A 23,864-nucleotide genomic window follows, 5' to 3' on the forward strand; every position below is an offset into this window, starting at 1 on the left:
AATTGGCTAGCTTTCCTCCCGCCATCTCTGTTAGTAGGAGGCTACAGTTTCACTGTGAAGTAACTAATAAGAGTGCAAGAATCTATTTCATATATGTTAAATATACAAGTTTTATACTGTAATATTTCTTGATTAGGATATTTATATAAGAGATAACTTTACATTAAGTAACAGATATATGAACTTTCAGGAGCATTATATACATATACAAATAGGATTAGAGTGTATGTGTAACACCCCCCCCCCCCCGACTCTTATGGAATTTTAGCATAACTCTGCTATTGAGTATTGAATTTCAGAAGCTAGACTCTAGCATAGGGGAGGGGGAAAAAGACTGAAGGTTTGCTCGTTACATTTGTCATTAGATATTATTGTGGGACCAGAAGTCACAGAAGAAATATAACCCAGTCCATTTTAGGAGAGAGTGGGGGCTTAATTGCTCCCTTCTAAGTAAAAGGAGGAGAACAAAGTTTGGATGGGTACTCACTTGCCCAAAACTACAAGCTGGACAGAAGACTGCCCAGAGCTACACACATTTTTATCTCAAGAATATAATTACGGTACATTTTTTGACATTACTTTTTGTATTATAATATTTTATTTGTGAGTTTTTACACAAGAGCTGGAAGGACTTTCTAGTTTGGACTTTTCGCACTAATATACAGTAAGTTTACAAAAATATTGAGACAATTTGTTATTTTACATACCAATAGTCTCTCCATATATATCTGGGAAATACCTATTTTTCTACAAAAAAAAAAAAAAGGTAGCAGACACATTGAAGTCAATGCCTAAATCCTTTCTTGTTTATGGATTTGTTGGATTCTTAATTTACCGAGAGCACAGGGAGCTGGCGATATCTGGAATCCTAACACTGACATACAAAGCTGTCCACCATACTGCCCCGAACTACATCACCGACCTAATATCCAAGTACCGCCCAACACGCACTCTCCGTTCCTCACAAGACCTCCTCTCTAGTTCCCTGGTCTCCTCCTCCCATGCCCGCCTCCAGGACTTCTCCAGGGTGTCACCCATCCTCTGGAACTCCCCAACCCATCAGACTATCACCTACTCTCCTCTCCTTTAGGCACACCCTGAAAACCCATCTCTTCAGGGAAGCCTACCCCACCCCCTGCTAACATGCCAACCTCCTCCACTCTTCCTACCACTCCATCCCCCACAGCTATCTCCTCCGGTGCCACCATCCCCTCCCTCCTAGATTGTAAGCTCGAAAGAGCAGGGCCCTCGATCCCCTCATGTTTTGCATTGTATTGGTATTGTTCTGTCACATGTTCTGTCCCCCTTGTAATGCACAGCGCTAAGCGAACTACTGGCGCTTTATAAATACTGTATAATAATAGTAAAATAATAATTTTAGAAAGCTAGCATAACAAAAAACACGGTCAATTAACTGGGTGAGAATATGCTTCAAAGAGACCCTACCAAACCATTCATTTCAATGACAATCTTACCGTGAAATTATTAACACTTTTAACACTTTATAAAATCCCTTCCCTCTTCCCCCAGCAATTGCAAAAAATGTTATGTACAGTAGGTAGGTGAGGGGAGGAGGAGCTGAGCTAGAAAAGACAGTAGTTAAAGGATCCCAGAAGAAGAGTGCAAGGAGGAAGGGGGCTTTGCCAGGTAATTAAATGCTTTTAGGAGTTTATCACCTAGCAAGTTCAGAGGCTTATTACAAGCCAATAAAAAAAAAATGTTTATAAAAAAGAAAAATGCTGCAGGTAAGGATTTGATATATATTGTTTCTCTGTGACTTGATATGCACTTTTAAGTTGATGGCAGGGTCTCTTTAACACAAACCAGCGTGTACCCCCTGAAACTTTTACTAAAGCTGTATAGTGCAAAATCTGGTGTAGCTCTACACAGAAACCAAGTTTTTTTCAAAGCTTAATTGAACAAGCTGATTGGCTACCATGCACAGCTGCACCAGATTTTGCACTCTCCAGTATTGGTTAATCAACTCATTTGTCTCCTTCATCACTGAATCCTGATGCTTTCCAATAAATACAGGCCTTACTATTTTAAATAAACCATTTTATTCTGTACACGATAAACAAATAAACAGTTTTATGTTAATAGTTAGTATTTAATTTTTTTTCCGATTAATTCTAGGTTTGGTACAGTCAAAAAGGATTCCACACATTGCCAGCTTATCTTAATTATCTTAATAACATTATACTGTGGAAAAATCTGCCTGCTGATTCCAACTGGAAACAATATGGTAAACAGTTTATCTTCTTATCATTACTATAGTAAAACAGGGATGTGTAAAATTCAGTTTCCATTTCCCCAGGTTTGGCAAAAACAGGAAGATACGGGCAGAATGTTTCCATTTGGCTAAATGCATTGGAATCAATTGGAAATGCAAAATTAGGGTAGCCTCATTAGCCATTTTATTCTTTTTCCACATATCCCTAAATCACCTTCTTTCAGACCCTGTATTATTTGCTATAATTTCCTATAATGTTTTACAATTTTTATTTAAAATAATAAGATATTATGCTAAATAAAAACTATTTAGTAGCTATAAACATATTTGCAAGAGGACTGCTTTTATTGCTTATAAAATCCTCTGTCACGTACCTGACCGGAGGCTGTAATAGAGAGAGGGCTCCCCTTACGGCTAAGTGCAGTGCGCCCCTGGAGGTGGAAACAGGAGGTGCAGTGCCCAAAGAAGCATGGGTTGCCAGTGGTGTTGCTGCTTGGAAATGCCTGATGAGATGGAACCAGTGGGTGCTCCAGTTGCAGGATGCGTTTCTCCAGAGAACACGTGGATCCCGGAGGATGGGTAGAGTAGTCAGTAGCCAGAGCCAGGATCAATTTGGAACAGCAGACAGGAGCAACATCAGGATCAAACCAGGATCATACACAGAGTAGTAGCAGACAGGAGCAAGGTCAGGATCAAGCCCGGGTCATACACAGAGCAGCAGCAGACAGGAGCAAGGTCAGGATCAAGCCGGGGTCATACACAGAGCAGCAGACAGGAACAAGGTCAGGATCAAGCCGGTTGGTAATGGGTAATCAGCAGTAGGAACAGGAGCAATCACTAAGCAGAGCTTCAGTCCTTATAAAGGCCACTGAGTGTCAGCAATTAGTGCACCCTGCCTGTGCTGGTGTGTTTTCGTGCACAGGAATGTTTTACTAAGTGTCGCACGCCTATGCACATGCGCACTTCTTTGCGTGAATTGGGGTGGCCATATTGCACATTGGCGCATTTGCCCGGGCTTCCTCGTCTTTTCCTCTGACATCCTCCAACTGAGATAAGACAATATCAATGTGTAAATATATGTAGTCGGTATTAATGCTCAAATTAAAATATTGCATTTTTTTTTAGGAATAACAGTGTTTAGCAAGCCATATCAAAACACAATGATGGATGAAGATAAGATGTAAGTACTGCTGATCTATCTTTCCCAATCTTACTACATAGCAATAACAAAAAAAAAAAATATATATATATATATACACACAGGTGAAACTAGAAAAATTTGAATATCATGCAAAAGTTCATTTATTTCAGTGCAGCAACTTAAAAGGTGAAACTAATATATGAGATAGACTCATTACATGCAAAGCAAGATAGTTCAAGCCGTGATTTGTCATAATTGTGATGATTATGACTTACAGCTCATGAAAACCCCAAATCCACAATCTCAGAAAATTAGAATATTGTGAAAAGGTGCAATATTCTCGGCTCAAAGTGTCCCACTCTAATCAGCTAATTAGGCCATAACACCTGCAAAGGGTTCCTGAGCCTTTAAATGGTCTCTCAGTCTGGTTCAGTAGGAATCACAATCATGGGAAAGACTGCTGACCTGACAGTTGTGCAGAAAACCATCATTGACAACCTCCATAAGGAGGGAAAGCCTCAAAAGGTAATTGCAAAAGAAGTTGGATGTTCCCAAAGTGCTGTATCAAAGCACATTAATAGAAAGTTATGTGGAAGGGAAAAGTGTGGAAGAAAAAGGTGCACAAGCAGCAGGGATGACCGCAGCCTGGAGAGGATTGTCAGGAAAAGGCCATTCAAAAGTGTTGGGGACTTTCACAAGGAGTGGACTGAGGCTGGAGTCAGTGCATCAAGAGCCACCACACACAGACGGATCCTGGACATGGGCTTCAAATTTCATATTCCTCTTGTCAAGCTGCTCCTGAACAACAAACAACGTCAGAAGCGTCTTACCTGGGCTAAAGAAAAACAGACCTGGTCTGTTGCTCAGTGGTCCAAAGTCCTCTTTTCTGATGAGAGCAACTTTTGCATCTCATTTGCAAACCAAGGACCCAGAGTATGGAGGAAGAATGGAGAGGCACACACTGCAAGATGCTTGAAGTCCAGTGTGAAGTTTCCAGTCTGTGTTGATTTGGGGAGCCATGTCATCTGCTGGTGTTGGTCCACTGTGCTTCATTAAGTCCTGGGTCAACGCAGCCGTCTACCAGGAGATTTTGGAGCACTTCATGCTTCCTTCCGCAGACGAGCTTTATGGGGATGCTGACTTCATTTTCCAGCAGGACTTGGCACCTGCCCACACTGCCAAAAGCACCAAAACCTGGTTCAATGACCGTGGGATTACTGTGCTTGATTGGCCAGCAAACTCACCTGACCTGAATCCCATAGAGAATCTATGGGGCATTGCCAAGAGAAAGATGAGAGACATGAGACCGAACAATGCAGAAGAGCTGAAGGCCGCTATTGAAGCATCCTGGCCTTCCATAACACCTCAGCAGTGCCACAGGCTGATAGCTTCCATGCCACGCCGCATTGAGGCAGTAATTGCTGCAAAAGGGGCCCAAACCAAGTACTGAATACATATGCATGCTTCTACTTTTCAGAGGTACGATATTGTTCTATGTACAATCCTTGTTTTATTGATTGCATGTAATATTCTAATTTTCTGAGATTGTGGATTTGGGGTTTTCATGAGCTGTAAGCCATAATCATCACAATGATGACAAATCACGGCTTGAACTATCTTGCTTTGCATGTAATGAGTCTATCTCATATATTAGTTTCACCTTTTAAGTTGCATTACTGAAATAAATGAACATTTGCACCATATTCTAATTTTTCGAGTTTCACCTGTGTGTGTGTGTGTGTGTATATATATATATATGTGTGTGTGTGTGTGTGTGTGTGTGTGTGTATGTATAATTTGATATAGCAATGTGACAAATGACAAACCACTAATATGATCTTTCTATCTACAGGCAGCCAAATATAAGTTGTAGAAAATGAAGCATTTGCTGCTACTTTAAAGATCACTATCATGTAAATGTTTTACACAGATTGCTGTATACATTTAATGTCACAAATTCTTTTTTCACATGCTTTTATTTATAGCTTTCCTCATTTATGCATACAGGCCAAGTGTCCAGCAAAAGGGATATTAACAGAGATTGGAACAAACTATAATCTATACCATTTGATATCCATGAGTATGTAGAGAATAACATAAATAATAGCATGGGAAATGTGTAAGATAACTAAAGATACCGAATACTGTCATTACATTCTCTGACCCCCTACAGTCATCTTGAATGCTGTCATCACATGCTCTGACCACAGAATGTTGTCAGAATACAATATTTTTCTAGTTATTGATCCTACCACTGCAGAAATTGCCATAGATGGGTAGATCTTTCTGATAGTTACTGTATGTATACTGTCTGCCCTTGTGCCAGTACAAATCTTCTCTCTGACACTGTTGAAGATCACTTTAAAGCGCATGGAAAAATGTTGAAATACATGTAAAAATATTCTTCAATTTTATGGTTTTACTTTAACTTTCACAGGATTCTGAGCCACCATTTTTTCTTCTTGAGTTACTTTATTGTTAACAGGATACTGTTGACACCTTTCCTCAACACCACAATGAAAATCTTGAAGCTCAATTACATGTTTAATTAAACATTCCTAACTCCCTTTACCATCAATTTCCTTAACATTCCAAAAAAAAAAATAAAAAAAAATAAAAACACTCACCTGCAAACCTTCATCAAAATGGTACTTTGCCTCCCTTGCTTCCTCCTGGTCCTCTATTCCAGGGTTTCTCAACCTTTTTTCAGTCAAGGCACCCTTTAAAATTATGGACAGTCCCGAGGCACCCATTAAAATTATGGACGGTCCCGAGGCACCCATTAAAATTATGGACGGTCCCGAGGCACCCTTTAAAATTTTGGACAGTCTTGAGGCACCCATTAAAATTATGGACGGTCCCGAGGCACCCATTAAAATTATGGACGGTCCCGAGGCACCCATTAAAATTATGGACAGTCCCAAGGCACCCTTTAAAATTATGGACGGTCCCGAGGCACCCATTAAAATTATGGACGATCCCGAGGCACCCATTAAAATTATGGACGGTCCCGAGGCACCCTTTAAAATTATGGACAGTCCCGAGGCACCCATTAAAATTATGGACGGTCCCGAGGCACCCTTTAAAATTATGGACAGTCCCGAGGCACCCTTTAAAATTATGGACAGTCCCGAGGCACCCATTAAAATTATGGACGGTCCCGAGGCACCCTTTAAAATTATGGACGGTCCCGAGGCATCCTTTAAAATTATGGACGGTCCCGAGGCATCCTTTAAAATTATGGACGGTCCCGAGGCATCCTTTAAAATTATGGACGGTCCCGAGGCACCCTTTAAAATTATGGACAGTCTTGAGGTACCCCTAGACTGTCCATAATTTTAACAGGGCACCCCATTCTAAAATGTGAAAAACTGTTCTAATAGTTTTACATAATGCAGCAACATCCACAGATGTAGGACACCCAACATTAGAGGTAATTTATTCTTCCAAAGCAAATACACTTTTGCACACTGGTACTGACTAGTATTTCAGTGTTTCTTTCCTCCCTCAGTTTTTATCCATCACTGAGCTAATGTGACCCCAGCATGAAACCCCTGAATAAAAGGGTCAGGGGTGGGTCAAACCAGGATGCTTTGCAGGCAACCGACATACTCCTTATCAACTAATGAAACTAATAATGTCATTGATTGTCAGGACGCCGGTGGCTAGAAGGCTGTAATGGTGCACAATGAAAGCCTGTGCCTTTGTGTAACTAAAAAGTAGGCTTGTTCCACCCACTGGCTTGTATACAAGTTTTCTGCAATTTTTAGACATATTGCCAAGGCACCCCTGAAGTAACCTTAACCACTTGCCCTCCTGAGGATTTACCCCCCTTAATGACCAGGCCTCTTTTTGCTACTCGGCGCTGCACTAATTCAACTGATAATTGCGCGGTCATGCAACGCTGCACCCAAATTACATTTACGTCCTTTTTTTCACACAAATAGAGCTTTCTTTCAGTGGTATTTGATCACCTGTGCGCTTTTTATTTTTCACACTGCAATCAAAAAAAGACCAAAAATTATGAAGAAAAACAGTATTTTTTACTTCCAGCTATAAAAAATATATAGTAAACTCAAAGTTGGTTATAAATTTAGGCCAAAATGTATTCTGCTCCATGTTTTTGGTAAAAAATCCCAATAAGTGTATATTGATTGCTTTGTGTGAAAGTTATAGCGTCTACAAACTATGGTATAGATACTGCAATTTACGCCATTTTTTTGCTATACAGCGCTGCGCTAGTTTAACGGACAATTGCGCGGTCATGCAATACGGTACATAAATGAAATTTACCTCCTTTTTTTCCTACAAATTGAGCATTCTTTAGGTGGTATTTGATCGCCTGTGCGTTTTTTATTTTTTGCGCTATAAAAAAAAAAGGCTGACAATTTTGAGGAAAAAAAACAATATTTTGGACTTTTTGCTATAAAACATGTCCAGTAAAAAAAAATGTAAAAATCAAATTTAGTCATAAATTTCTGTCAAAATGCATTCTGCGACATGTCTTTGCTAAAAAAAAACCCAATATGTGTAAATTAATTGGTTTACGGGAAAGTTATAGCGTTTACAAATGGCGGGAAAGATACTGGGATTTTTAATGTTTTTTTTATACTAATAATGGCGGCGATCAGCGACTTATGGCGGGACTGCGGCGGACATTCTGACACTGGGGGGGAACTGACTTGGGGTCACTGACATCCCCAATGACACCAATACAGTGATCAGTGCAAAAAAAAACACTGACACTGTACTAATGGCACTGGAGAGGAAGGGGTTAACTTTTTTATTTACTGAAAGGGTTAACTGTGTGAGGGGAGTGTTTTACTAGGGGGAGGGGTGTGTACTGCAGGGGAACACGCAGATCCGGAGAGATAAACTCTTCTCTCCGGATCAGCATGTCAGGAGCTGACAGGGGACTGACAGAAAGCACGGCTGCAGTGTAAACACTGCAGCCGTCCTCTCTGTCAGTGATTGCCGCTAATTGCCAGGACATGGTAGGTAATGATCGGCCGCAACCCGGCAACTGACACCCGCGCTCACGATCGGCGGGAGGGGTAGGGCGGACACGCGCCTCGCGCGCGCCCCCTACCTGTTTTGCAAACGCACGTTTTAAAACATGGTTTTGCCCAGCCGTGCCGACCTGCCACCGTATTTCTACAGTAGTTGGTCGGCAAGAAGTTAAGGTACCCCAGGGTGCCTGGGCACCCTGGTTGAGAGATGATGTCCTCTGGACATGGAATATTGGGCATATATAACACAGAAATGATGTGTGTGGGCTTTAGCACATTAGCAGACTGGCTTTGGGCCACAAATTGTGTAATCCAGAGGAATACAGGGAGTGGAACTATGACTGGTTGTTAAGGAAAAAGTGACTAATGAAACTAAGACTGCGTTTGTTGCAAACACAGGAGTCAAAATTGTATTTATTTTTTATTAATTATAAATAATGTCATGGAATGGGAACAGGAACACAGACAATCGTCAGAATCCTGTGCTAAAAGGCACAGTAGAAGATGTAAGATTTGTCCAATCTTTTTAAATACTTTTTTTTTTTTTTTTTTTTTTTAGTATTTGCTTTGCATTGACATGTAATAAATAGCCAATGAATTCAAAGAACCATAAACAGTTCACCTAGACACATAGGGGTTTATTTACTAAAGCTGGAGAGTGCAAAATCAGACTCCCTTCTGGATAGAAACCAATCAGCTTCTAACCTCAGCTTGTCCAATGAAGCTTTGGCAATGAAACCTGGAAGCTGATTGGTTTCTATGCAGAAGGGAGTCTGATTTTGCACTCTCCAGCTTTAGTAAATAAACCCCATAATGTTATTCAAAAATATAAATTATATTTAAATGAAATACAACATCTCAAGTGAAGCACTTTCATGGGTTTATAGTGTAAGCGCAGACAGAAGCGCAATATGGCCTCAAATTCTCACTATAAAGCAGATAATATTGCTGTTTTGATGTAAGGATACTAGCCCACTGATCTGGTGTAGACTGGACTAATCAGGAGCGGACTGACAAGTTATGGGGCCCCCGAGCAATAGGGGATCATGAGGCCCCTGTGTCCTTGCCCAAACTCAAAAAAGCCTATGAAAAAGGTACCAGGGGCATCTCATGGGGCCCCTTACTGACCCCGGGCCCTCGGGCAGTGCCCGAGTTTCCAAATGGTCAGTCCGCCCCTGGTGTAGACTGGACTAATCAGGGGCGGACTGACAACTTATGGGGCCCTCGGGCTAAAGGGATCATGGGGCCCCTGTGTCCTTGCCCAAACTCAAAAAAGCCTATGAAAAAGGTACCAGGGGCATCTCATGGGGCCCCTTACTGACCCTGGGCCCTCGGGCAGTGCCCAAGTTTCCAAATGGTCAGTCCGCCCCTGGGACTAATACATTTTCTTCTTAAACTGTAACATTATAATGATTCAAAAGACTATTCCACTTATTAAAAAAAGTAGTCTTTAACCACTTGCCTACCAGGCACTTATACCCCCTTCCTTACCAGGCCAATTTTGATTGACAATTGCGCGGTCATGCAACATTGTACCCATATGAAATTTTGACCATTTTTTCTCACAAATAGAGCTTTTTGGTGGTATTTAATTGCCACTGGGCGCTTTACTTTTTGCGCTATAAATTAAAAAAGTGCAAAAAATTTGAAAAAAAAAAGTTTCTTTGTTTCTATTATAAAATTTTTCAAACAGGTATTTTTTCTCCTTCACTGATGTGCGTTGATGAGGCAGCACTGATGGGCACTGATAGGCAGCACTAAAGGTCACTGATAGGCAGTACTAATGAGGTGGCATGGATAGGCGGCACTGATAGGTAGCACTAATGAGGTGTCACGGATAGGCGGCACTAATATGCAGCACTGATAGGCGGCACTGATAGGTGACACTGATGATGGGTACTGATAGATGGCACTGACTGGCATCACTGCTGGGCACTGACTGGTGGCACTGACTGGCAGCACTGCTGGGTTGCACTGGTGGGTGGGCACAGGTGGGTGGCACTGGTGGGCACAGGTGGGTGGCACAGGTCGGTGGGCAAAGGTGGGTGGCACTGCTGGGCACAGGTAGGTGGCACTGCAGAGTGGCACAGGTGGGTGCACTGCTGGGCACAGGTGGGTGCACTGCTGGGCACAGGTGGGCGGAGCTAGTGGACGCACTGCTGGGCACAGGTGGGCGGAACTTGTGGGTGGCACTGCTGGGCACCGATCATCAGGGCACTGATCATCAGTGGCCCTGATGATCGGTGCCGATCCTCGCTCTGACAACTGCCGGTTCTCGGCAGTACTTTCCTCACGATCTGACAGCGTGAGGAAAGTGCAGCCGAGAACTGGCACTTGCATTTTCCTGTGATCAGCGTGTCATTGGACACCGCTGATCACGTGGTAAAAGGCCGGTATGATCGGCCTTTTACTACATCTCGTGATCAGCTGTGTCCGTAGGACACAGCGATCACGGAGATCGCTGGGTGGGCGCCCCCTGGGGCGCGCAGGAGAGCGCGTTCTGGGAGGACGTCATATGACGTCCACCCAGAACTGGCCGGCCGCAGTGAAGCCGTCATTCGGCTATCTGCGGTCGGCTACTAGTTAAGCTTCAGACAATGGACTTTGCTTTGACCATGTGTGTCAAACACAAGGCCCCCGGGTCGAATCCGGCCCCCCGAACTATTTCATGTGGCCCTCACACCTCTCCTGAAGCTGCAGCACCCCCCCTCATCTCTGCCTCCCCTGGTCTCAGCAGACCCTAGCAGCTGCCTCAAGCCATCCTCTGGTCCTCCTCCAGACCCTGCGCTTTGTGCTCCCTAGATGCAACTGGCGCTTTGAGGGCAACTGTAATGCTGATGCGGCCCTCAATGAAATTGAGTTTGACACCTCTGGCTTAGACTGCCCTCTGCTGCAAGCAAGAGGAAGCATTTCTTTATCTATCCTCACAGTGGTCAGACCACAACATTGTAACTTTGTTTAGGCAACATTCAGAGTTAGCATTTACATTCTGCATTCTAACAAATCTCTAACACATATCAGACCCTTGTTGCAGTGTTTTGTGACTCACTAAAAACATGGTTCTAGAAAGAAAGCAAATTAAATGGTCAGGGGGAGTTCTGTAACCTCTGTGAGAGGTAATACATACCCTTAATACTTGCCTATGCTTTTCTTAGCACATGTACACTTAACATGAACACATACACTTGGCAACAAGAGACACTATGTAGCATCCATAAGTCAGTTATGGTCATATAGAATTTGATAAGTAGGGTAATAGACACGTTTATCTTCTTTCTCTCCACTGCTTTCCTTATTCTGCCTTCGTTGTCATTTTTCATGTTCTGCTATTTTTATTCTATCTACCATTACTTTTATTTTCTATAGATTTACTATAAACTTTTTCAAAACTGTTACTTGTTCTACTATGAATTGCAAATAAATATGGAATACATATACTTTGTTTTATATTTTATGATTCATCTGAAAAATATAAGTACTATTCAGATAATTCTCATATTCATAATTGGAGACCTTTTGGGTAATTTATTTAACCTCCCTAGCGGTCTGATTATGTCCATATTTCTGTGCTCAAAGCGGTACATTTTTGTTGAATGGAAATATGTCATTTTTTTTTGTAGGCTGTAATTTTTAGGAATAACTCACTGAATTCTGTCCGAACAAGAGTCTAGTAAACATCCCGGGTATGATAAAACTTGAAACACAAAATCATAAATTATAATTTAATAAATAATCATAAAAATAATAATATAATAATAATAAATGTAATTCAATAATATAATCAATCCAAAGACACAGAAATTTGAAATATAGCGCCAAGTTCGCACATCACTGAGCAAAGTCGCAAAATCGTTTTCAGTGTCTGATGAGGAATTTCCCCCACGAATCATCACTCAATTCTGCAAGTGGTTCTGATTTACTATCGCTGTTCTCTAGCCGGTCTAAAACCGCTTTTGACCTAAAGGGACACTTTTTGGACACCATGGACTTTTCTAAGTTTCCAGGCAGAAAGAACAGTCAAAATGCAGGCAGGGCGCCGGACAAAGCACTCGGGACAAAATGTATGTGAAATGGTTTGATACAGCAATGTTATACTATGTGATTTTAGTGATTTTAGTGAATGTCACTTTTGGTCATTTTCAAATTTCCCGACGTTCCGTCCCCCGTACGTCCCGACGCTCGCAGGGGACAGAACCCAGATGACAGATGCCGGCATCCGCTGGATTACATTGCCGGGGACACTGCAGGAGGGACATCGTGGGAGCGCAGGACAAGGTAAGTGAAGAACAGATGCCGGAGCAGCGCCGCATGGTAAGCCTGAGTGTAGCTCGGGGTTACCGCTTGTGGTACTGAAACTTTACCCCGAGCTACACTCGGGAATACCGCCAGGGAGGTTAAGGCAAATAAGCTGTTTACTTTGCAAAGGAAGTTGCACTTTGCAAGGGAATTTGCCCAAGTTCTTAGTGCGTGAGGTGAAGCTCTGTTGACTTCCATTATCCAATATTGTGCAAACAAAAATTATTTTTATTATATTATATATGTTTATTGTATTATATGCAAAGTGAAATGTCACTACATTCAGTAATTTCAGTAGCAAATTCCCTTGCAAAGTGCAATTTAAACTCGCTTGCCTTTATTAAATGACAAACATTACGGTAGCCTTGATGTAAGTAAACGGTTGCTTTTACATTCTTTCAAAACCTCTGGCAGAGCTGCACACTAAATCTACAATCATAAATATAGCTTTTTGTATCTCCATAAATATTTCCATTTTTCTCTACAGATTGGAAAATGTTCGACAATGTGGAGTAGCTTTCTGCATAACATTAGGCTTTTCCATACTGACTGCCTCTATTGGGAGCGGCATTGTGAAAGACTACCAATCAGGGGCAAAATATTTACAGCACATCAGTGGACTGGATTATAAAATCTACTGGATTTCACATTTTATACATAACATGGTTGGTCTTTTATTTTAACTGTGAACATGTATTTCAGTTTGGTCACATCATTATTATTATTATACCGGATTTATATAGCGTCAACAGTTTGCGCAGCACTTTACAATATAATGGAGGCATTACAATACATTTCAGTACAGAAGGAATAGGAGCAGGGGCTGACTGACCATTTGGAAACTCGGGCACTGCCCGAGGGCCCAGGGTCAGTAGGGGGCCCCATGAGATGCCCCTGGTACCTTTTTCATAGGCTTTTTTGAGTTTCGGCAAGGACACCATATGAATTTTTTACCATTTTTTTGAGACAGATAAAGCTTTATTTTGGTGGTATTTATTCACCGCTGGGATTTTAATTTTTTTTACTATGTAAATGAAAAAGTCCAAAAATTTTGAAAAAAAGTGTTTTTTTTTTATAAAATTTTGCAAATAAATAATATTTCATCCTAAATCTTGGCCAAAATTTATTCCGTTATTTTTTTAGTAAAAAAAAAATCCAAATTAGTTTATAACCAAAAATATTAATTTTTAAACATTTTTTTTTACATTTTTATTTTATTTTTTTTATATTATTATTTTTTTTTTTTTTACATACTGTCACCCTAGCAGTACAGTGTCACCATGGCAACACTGTACTACTTGTGGGGGGTGATGAAGTTTTTTTTTTTTTTTTACACTGATTGCTTTTACACCCATATAGGATGTAAAAGCAATAATTTCTCTTTCTCTCTGTCTGCATTCTTGCAGTCATTGAGAAATACTGAGTGAGCTGTGATTGGTCACAGCTTGTCACATGGTACAAGGATGTTGTGAATAGCCTTGTACCATGTGACCTCTGTGATCATTCACAGATTTCACACGTAGTAAGCAATGATGTCACAAGTGACATCTTGCTTACTACTTTGCATGTGATCACTGAGTCGCCAATCAGTGATCACATGATCGGGACCTCGTACAGAGGTCCTGTCCGACGATCGGTGTTTCACTGTGTCCGGAGGACACAGCGGGCACCGGATCGCGGGGGTGCGCGCTCCCAGGGAGCGCGCACAGCTAGAAAAGGCGGGTGCCGTTTAGGAACGGCAACCCGCCCCTGGACTGCCACCGCCCTGCTATTTATAAACAGCAGGCGGACGGCAAGAGGTTAATATTAAAAGAACTTCAATTGATATAATTATTTAGGATTAGAGGAATACAAAATTCTGGAATAGCTCATAATAATAATAGCTTCCTGATTATTTTTGGATATTTTAAGTGACATAGGTTAGTTGCCACATCTATTTTTATATCTACTAATTTCTCTGATCAAAATATATCATAGGGTATTAGGATAAAGTAACCTGAATAAATATTATATATACAGTGGGTATAGAAAAGAATCACCCCCCTTTTAAAAAGATCACATCATGTTGCTTTGCAGTCTGAAATAAAGACAGACACAGTTTTTGTTTTATCCAGCTGTATTTACTCAGAGCAACTTATAACATCCAAGCGAAAGATATAACACCAACATGTCAGGAAAACAAAATCAAAAACACTCATTGAGTTGGAATAAGGATCACCCCATTGTGTTAGTATTTTGTTGAACCACCTTTTGCTTTAATTACAGCCTTTAGTCTGTTGTGATATGTCTCTACTAACTTTGCAGATCTAAACTTTGCAATATTTGCCCACTCTTCTTTGCAGAACTGTTCAAGTTCTGTTAAATTTGATGGTGACCATTTGTGGACTGCAGTCTTCAAGTCATTCCACAGATTTTCAATGGGGTTTAAGTTTGGGCTTTGACTAGGCCATGCAAGAACATTCACCTTTTTCCCCTTCAACTACTGTGTGGTCATTTTTGCTGTGTATTTTGGGTCATTGTAATGTTGGAAGGTAAATCTTCTTCCCATTGACAACTTTCTGGCAGAGGGCAGCAGATTTTCCTCAATAATTTGATGGTATTTTGACCCATCCATTTTCCCTTCTATCCTGACAGGTGCTCCATGCTTTACTGTAAGAATGGTGTTATTTGGATGGTGAATTTTATTGGATTTCTGCAAGACATTTCAATTAGGTGTCCGTTTATGACAGAGAATAGTTGCGATTCAATGGATCTCAGCTATTCTCTGGTCATTCACAGTTTATGACACCCAGGAGAATATGTTCAGCCCTTCACTGGAGATCTGTGTTCTCCCTCCAGATTCTCTAGCCCAGAGCTGGAGAATCGGAGGGACCGCAAACTAAGCAGAGATAATTTACCTCTGCTTAGTAAACTGATCTTTTACTGTAATCTCACGAGATTATAGTAAAATCAGCCGTTTTCCAGAGTTTGTAGACCGTTCTCCAGCGTTTGGAGACCGTTCTCCTTTCGTTCGGAGAACTGCTTCATAAACTGCATTCACAGGAGAACTGTGTTCTCCAAGAATGCCGGAGAACTGAGCAGCGATCTATTACCGCTGGTTCATAAACGGACACATTAGTGTTGAGGCCAAATCATTCAATTTTAGTCCCATTTGACCATAACACCATTTTCTATGTGGCCTCAAAATCTTCAAGGTGCATTTTGGCAAAGCTCAGTCGTGACTGAGTATGGCCTTTCTTGAGGAGTGGCTTTTTTCTTGCAACACTTTTGTGGAGAATATGTGATATTATTGTCACGTGTACATGGCGACCACTCTGTCATACATTCCTGCAACTGGTTCAAAGATCTTGTAAAAGTGATGGTCAATTTGTAGGGGGGATTCCCATGCCAATTTCTCATTAAAAACATAAGACAAAGGTGCAGACTATCATTTCACGTGTTGAGTAAAGAGACAGATGGATGCAATACAGTAGTGTGGGTTTTGTTAGGTAAGCAGGTTAAAAAGCATGTCTGATGTTGGTTTCTTAAAAGACAAGCTAACAATCTATTGCAAGGATGTATCTACAGACCATAGGACTACATTTCACACATTTTATGAGGACCCCCAGCGACCTCCCTCTGTATTTCCTTGCAATGTGAACTATAAAGATGCATATTAGTTATATCAAAATAAAGTATGCCTAAATCAAGGACAGGTAGGAGGAGATCTGTCAGCATAGTCAGTACAATACTAGCTCTTTGAGGACCAAGGGACGTATTTGTCCCATGTTTTTAATTGCCTGTATCATCTGATTAAGAACTTAAAATACTTTTTTTTAATTGGTTTGAGTCAAAATATTAGTTCTTATCAACAAACAACAAATGGATCTAGCTTTTTGCCAATTATTTCATGAAATGGCTTAGTTACAGCAACTGAAGTGTGCGAACTTTAAAAACAAAAAATTGATTCTTTGGCATTCCGTAATCTTATGGTCCTCAAAGGGCTAGAGACCAGTGCTTGTGGAAGGGAAAGCACTTTATAGAGTTAGTTTAATTTTCCAGTCATCTTCAGCATCTTTCGATATTTTACGGGTATAAGATCTCAGGACCTTGGTGGAATTCCAAGCCCCTTTTCCCATTTCTCTACCATTGCAATCAAACGATGGTCTAGCAGTCAGTAAACAATAAAAAAAACCAGTAGCAGCATTAATAATAAGAAGCATTTATAAAAAGCTTCCAAAAACTTTGGGAAGTTGAACACATCGCTCCTTACTCATTACAGGAATTGACTATTGCTTCTAGGAAAGGCTATACATTTCAGATTACCTAAAAGTAGCAACACTGTGTATAGTGCACATTTTAACAATCAATAATTGAAAGTAAAAAAACCTCATATTTGTATGTAAAATGTACACAATATATACCTAGTAGAAAACTCCATCCAAGGTGCCACTACCACAACAAAGTTTGCTACCCCTATAGCTGCCCTTTTTCCAGACTACTGACATTGTGTTCATCTTACTTCAATACCCTAACAGTAATTTCACTTTTACCCCCTAATTTCATTATTTACAAACAGTATTTCTAGACATGTTTTCAAATACAAAAAGGGTGCAACAAATTAGGTAAATATAGCACTCTCCTAGATAGGTGCTAGGTTAGGTAAATGTAGCTCTCGGCTCCACTGTAATCAGTTGAGTTGCATGTGAGTTTTTTTGTCTGTTCTATATTTCACAATATGCAAGTTTGATTGCTCTTCTCTGCATTCCAGAACACTCTGGACTGTTCTGGGACATAGATGTGAAGCAAGGCAAATGAGCAGCATGGATATTTGTACTGTTTCAGCCAATCCCTGTGGGAGACTGCACAGATGGTTGCTCGCAGGGTGTATAAATAGTCTGAGGGGCAGTACAGCATTGTCTTCCAAGGGCTTCCATCTGTTCAGGTGGGGGTTGCTACCACTCACCTCAATCTACTATTCATTGAGTTCCCAGCTAGGGCTTGCTGGAGGGCTTATACTCCAGTCCTGAGATCTGGAAAGTGTTCTGAGTCTGGTTAACCTTACCTCACTGTAATATGTGGTACTGGAAGGAGGCGTCCAATTACCTAAAGGACATTTGTGAGTACTGATCTGATCTGGGGATTTTGTGCTTGTTAGCAGAAAACTGTTTCTTAGTAAAGAAGCCAGTTGTTGTTCTAACTGGAGACTGCTCTCCTAGAGTCTAATCCCGTGGCCTAACCTTTTTGGCTCCAGTTTTTGGGACTGTACGCTATAGGGATTGTTGGGATATGTAATTCCTCTCCTGAAAGGTGTCAGGATCCGGGTGTTCTGCGGCATCGCGTCGGGCGGTGCATACGCAGAACGCCAACACTCACTACCCGGCGGGCGGTAGGACCTGGGCGCGCATGGCAGCGGCGGGGTTCGCGCATGTGCACTCGGGATCGCGGACGCGCGCCTGGCACCAATGACAGCAGGAGGCGGGCTATTTAAACATAGGAACACTTATGTCAAGTTGCTGTTTGGTCTTGTATCTTTTATCCTGTTCCTGTGTTGCTGTATACTCCGTTGCCGACTTCTGCTTGTTCCTGATCCTGCTCTTCTCCTGCTTAACCCCTGGCTTGCCTGCCTATTCTTCCGTCTGATCCCTGGTACTGTATTTGCCCGCATCCTGCTGAACCTGGCTTGTGACCTGACCATTCTTAGCTCGCTCCTCTTGTACCTCGCTGCCTGCATAATACCGACCCGGCCTGTCTGACCCCGCATACTGTACCCGACCATCCATCCATCCGGCTCGGATCAGACCAGTGTATCTGTCTGCCTCTTCCAAATTAGATTCCGTTCCTGTACTCCCCTGTCAGTACTCTCTACCGCCGCAGGACACACTCGGGGGTTGCGACTTGGTTCCAGTCTGCACCAAGTCCATCCTCACCATCAGGGGCCCTGGTGAACAGCAGGCTGGGACTTAGACCCCGCGCTCTGAGGGCGTCCATGCGGTGGGCTGCTAGAGACTCTGCCAGGCGGTGATAACAAAAGGTATATATCAACCAGCACCTTCTAGTTTGTGAAAGACTGTTTACCAATCCTGGGACAAGTAGTTTCTCTTCAGTAAGATTTATACAGTCAGCCCTTCTCAGTGTCAATATAAGAAAACTGTTCTTTTAATCTTTCACAGTAGATTTTGTTCTGAGTATGGCAGAAGATATGTGTTTCTGAAATTCAGCTAAAGTGAAGAGAGTTCTCCTATTTGTACATAATTCTGGAGTATCCATTACAATTCCCAACCCCTATCCTAGTTACCCAAAAATAAAAAAAATACACAAAAAGATACCCCTAAACTGTTCATTGAGCCAATTATATTGACTGTTGCTGTGTGCTTGGCTGCCTCTGCGTTACTTGAGAAAGGCCCTGGACAATATTCCAGCAGTTCCTTTGGGGGTGAGCACTACAAAAAGATAAAGTAAAAACTAATTATTGTATGTAAAATGTACACTTGTTTATGACTAGAAAGAAATTCTGTCATAGCTACCACCACCACCACCAACCTTCAGGATTGCCACCACTCCTTGAAGCTAGCTTGTTTGCAAGTTACTGCCACTGCGTCCTCTTATTGCAATACTCCAATAGCAATTCCACTCTCTCTAATTTCATTCTTGCATTCTTCACCTATTTCTAGACATGCTTCCAAGTCCAAAAATAGTGCAATAGTGCAAAAGGTTAGGTAAAGATACGAGTGATCGCCATCAAGCTGGTTTGTTGGTTTTTAATACCTCATGGTACAGTTTCACTAATGAAGTGAGTCTTACCTGGCTCCTTCATGCAAACATGAAAAAATTATGCACAGAAAAGGGTTTTTTTTTAATACACTAACACACCATGATCTTTTATTAAGTTGATCCTTTTGAGTTCTACAGCTAAATCACAATAAAAAGACTAGTCTTCCTGTAAGGGACCGCCTGGCGACACCACTAGCACTCCACTGATCAGGCGTCCCCAGCGCACGGAGTCTAAGCCCCAGAGTACTTGTTCACCAGGGCCCCTGATGGTGGGGATGGACTTGGAGTACCCCGGGACCAGGTCGTGACTACTGAGGACACCCGTCAGTGGTAGGGGTATTCGCCAGGGGCTCCCACGGAAGAGAGCCTGATATGAGGAGGTCTGGAGACCCCGTTGAGAGGGATGGATGGCTGAGCAAGTGCAGAGTCAGGCAGGCCGGGTCGGTAACTATGGGGACGGTGCGGTACAAAGCAGCGGGCAGAGAATAGTCGGGTCACACGCCAGGTCAGCAACAGCAGGTCAGGTCCAATAGGGGGCATCCAGGAGAGAGGTCAGGCAAAGCAAGGGTCTGGGCAGGAGAATACAGCAGGTTTAGGCACAATCCGGGTCAGCAACTTACAAGAAACAGGTTCGCAATACAGGATAAGACCAGAAGGCACTGAATGACAGATCAGGGCCATTTAAATATCCCGCCCTGCGCTGTCATTGGTGCCAGGCGCGTGCCCGCGGCCTCTACTGCGCATGCGCGAGCTCGATCGCCGCGGTCGGCCCGGCACAGGGCGGTGCACTGCGCCTGCGCCGCGGCGATCCCCGACACTTCCTTTATCAGTTTAATTTAGCACATAACATAATTTGCCCATGTATTTTAATTTCTTAAAATTTTAAGTAGTGCATTGTATTACAAATAACTTAAATTTCTCATATTTTAACCTTTTTTATTATAAAAATCTACAATAAAATATTTAAGAAGGGCTCAAAACTTATATTTTAGTGAGTATATGCTAGCAGTTTTAATTACCTGCTGCCTACTTATTTCTTACTTCTCATCAGATGTAACCTAACCATTATAAACCCAGTAAGGTTATCAAGCTGTCTCTGCTTGATTTTGCAAAATGTAAATTAGAAGAATAAATTGAAAGATGAGTAGCATTAGACTGACACTCAATGAGCTTAAAAGGAGGAAGAAGATATGATTTAATTGGGAAGGGGAAGAATGCAGACAAGAGTCTGCAATTGATCAGGTCAGTGTTGAATTATCAGTTATGGTTTGACTTCACATTTTAGTAGTGAAGTCCAATAAACTTTCTGTGAATATATTATATGGATCTGGGATGTTGTCTACAAGAGCTAGCATGTGTGTGTTTGTAGCCTAAAACTACATGCTGTCAAATCAATAAAAAGCATTTTCTGGCCTGTATCTTGTTTCAGTTTTGTAAAATATACCCAAGTCAAATAACACTTAAAGCAAGTGTTACGCTACCACATTGTAATATGGATTTAGTAATAAATCACTATTCTGACTCCAATTGTTGCAATAGTAAATTACCCCTTCCTAAAACATGCATGCCTGGCCTGAATGTGGCAAAGACATTCACTGAATATAATCTTCATCTACTTGATACTTGAACTCACCAAACACTTGGCTACAAGGAATATCTTTTCTGCATAGAGAAAGACTGAGGCAAATAATATGATTGTCAGGGCTCCGGGTGTGACCAGAGGTGTGTGGACTGACACAGGGAAACGCAGGCTTCAGATATAGTATAAACAATATAATTTATTTAAGACTAAACAATACATAAACGCAGTGCAAGACTAAACATAAACACAGTGCAAACAAACCAAACCAAAACCCCCAACAGATAACAAAAGAACAATACTAAGCGTAGTCGGGCAGGCCGGGTCGGTAGCAAACGGGCAGGCAAGGTACAAAGGAGCAGGCAGAGCGTAGTCAGACGGGCCGGGTCAGGAACAATCAGGCAGACAAGGTACCAAAGGAGCAGACAAGGTACCAAAGGAGCAGACTGGAGAGTGGTCAGGAATAGCAGAGGTCAGGACAGGCGGAGTTCAATCAGAGTAAGGGATCAAGCAGGATCAGACAGGAAGCAGACAGGATGCAGGTACAGGGGCTCTTGGGAAACATACACCAAGGCCCTGATTGCAAGTCTGGCCATTCCTTATATGCACCTCCTGCAATCAGCTTCAGGTGTTTTGGCTGACTGCAGGAGTGAGCCTCTGGTTTCTGAGAGCACCCGCTGTCCAGTCCTGGTACTGCAACCCACAAGGCAGGTGAGTCCCACCACTATTGGCGAGTCCATTCCTGACAATGATGCAGTAAATGCTGGCATTTGCAGTGTTTGAAGGTCAAAAGGAATATTTCTCTCCTAACCCCTATGTACATACAGTATCTTGCAGAAACAATACAGGAACTCACAAATGAAGGAAGAGGAAATTGCATCAAAGAAGGGAGGATACACAAAAATGAATGAAATATTTTTTATTTTTATTTATTTCAGGTACTTATATAGTGCTGTCAATTTATCCAGTGCTTTACATATATACTGTACATTCACATCAGTCCCTAACCCTCAAGGGGAGTACAATCTAAGGTCCCTAACTCACATTCATACATACACATACTAGGGACAATTTAGACAGTAGCCAATACACCTAACAATATATAGCTCCTCCTGCGCTGCCAGTAACCTCCTAAAGTGCAAGAGTTGCAGAAAGCACCCAACAGTGATCCAACCAGTGTAAATGAAATAAAATGAAAACACGATGCTGCGCTACTCAATATATAACCTTCTCACAAGATGCGACTAAAAATAAACACCCCACAGAGCGCTTGATTCAATCATAAGTGATAATAGCATAAAGTAAAAAAAACAAAAACAAAGTGGTGACATAAATCCAACAATAACTGACAACATACCATGCAATAGTAGTATTAATATAATAAAATTCAGCACCACAGTGAATTAATCAAACTAAATGCAAAATAGCTAGTAGTGACAAATTCATTATAAGTGAAATCATATAAATAGTGTAAAGTCCCAATTACTGCATAGAATAATTATTCTGAACACTCCGCATTCTCTGGAATATTGGCAGAAGGAGCGGAGTGCCCTCCCTCGCAGTACAGAAGCCAAGGGTAAGTGTGGTCCATGTGAGAGGATTCCTTTGGTGCATCACAGTGGGGACATCCGAGGCTATAACTGCTGGGTGCGATTATTTGGCGGGTGTATGACCCTTTATGGGTCGTAGTTGGAGTTTGATCCATATAAGAGGATTTCTTTGATACATCACTGAGGGGACATCTGAGGATATCACCGCTGAGCATAGTCATTTGTAGCGTGTATGACCCTTTATGGGTCAGAGTTGGAGGTGAGTGCTCATGCTAGCTGGTGGAGGAGCACAAGCGGTGGTCACTGGTAAATTCACAGTGTATTGAAGATTTTGTTTATGCACTAATTGGGACTTTACACTATTTATATGATTTCACTTACAATTAATGTGTCACAACTAGCTACTTTGCAGTTAGTTTGATTAATTTACTGTGTTGCTGAATTTTATCATATTAACATTACTATTTCATGAAATTTTGCCAGTTATTGTTGGATTTATGTCATCACTGTTCGTTTTTTTTTTTTTACTTTATGCTATTATCACTTATGATTGAATCAAGTGCTCTGTGGGGTATTTATTTTTAGTCGCATCTTGTGAGAAGGTTATATTTTGATCATGTTTTAATTTTAATACACCTAACAGCATGTCTTTGGAGTTTGGGAGGAAACCGGAGTACCCAGAGGAAACCCACGCAGGCACAGAGAACATGCAAACTCCAGGCAGCTGGTGCCGTGGTTGGGATTCAAACCAACAACCCTAGTACTGCCAGGTGGAAGGGCTAACCATTTAGTCACTGTATTATAACCTTTTTGAAAAATATATAAACAAATCCAAATAAATAAATATAAATAAAATCCAAACACTTAAATATAATAATAAAATTCAAAATAAAAAATAAAAAATAATAAAAAAGTCCAATGCAAAGTGTCCCAAAATGTCCCAATATAACCAAAAATAGTGTCAAACAGAAATGGTGTCCAAAAATTGTCCAAATATCCAAATTTAATTCATCCAGTCAGAAGAAATTCCCTTCCATCCCGTAATACCTGGAAAAAAACAAATTCAAAAATCTAGTGCATTACCTTAATAGATAATATATTCTCTCCATGCAAACACAAAAACACAAAAATGTGCAAACACTCTATATGTGTATCTCTTCCGTGCACATGTGAATAAACTGTGACCACTCAGTGAAAACTGCAACACTGTGTTCCACCAGCACCAATAGTATTAGATACTATTACCCTCTGTATCCATATACCAGCATCCAAATGAGATCTTCCCAATGCTCCAATGAAAATA

General features: G+C 41.4%; 1 protein-coding gene across 1 annotated transcript in view; it reads left to right on the forward strand.

Moving 5' to 3' along the window:
• The window catches only part of LOC149464696 (ATP-binding cassette sub-family A member 13-like), a 594,838-nt gene that overhangs the window by 418,060 nt on the left and 152,914 nt on the right, over positions 1-23,864 (forward strand). The window contains exons 23-25 of the mRNA XM_089674212.1: positions 2,137-2,245; positions 3,359-3,413; positions 13,167-13,344. Coding sequence (XP_089530338.1) covers positions 2,137-2,245; positions 3,359-3,413; positions 13,167-13,344 — 342 coding nt within the window. The remainder of the gene's footprint in view (positions 1-2,136; positions 2,246-3,358; positions 3,414-13,166; positions 13,345-23,864) is intronic.

The sequence above is a fragment of the Staurois parvus genome, unplaced genomic scaffold (genome assembly GCF_062004578.1).
Source record: "Staurois parvus isolate SC_StPar_1 unplaced genomic scaffold, SC_StPar_1.0 ptg000148l, whole genome shotgun sequence".
NCBI lineage: Eukaryota > Metazoa > Chordata > Amphibia > Anura > Ranidae > Staurois > Staurois parvus.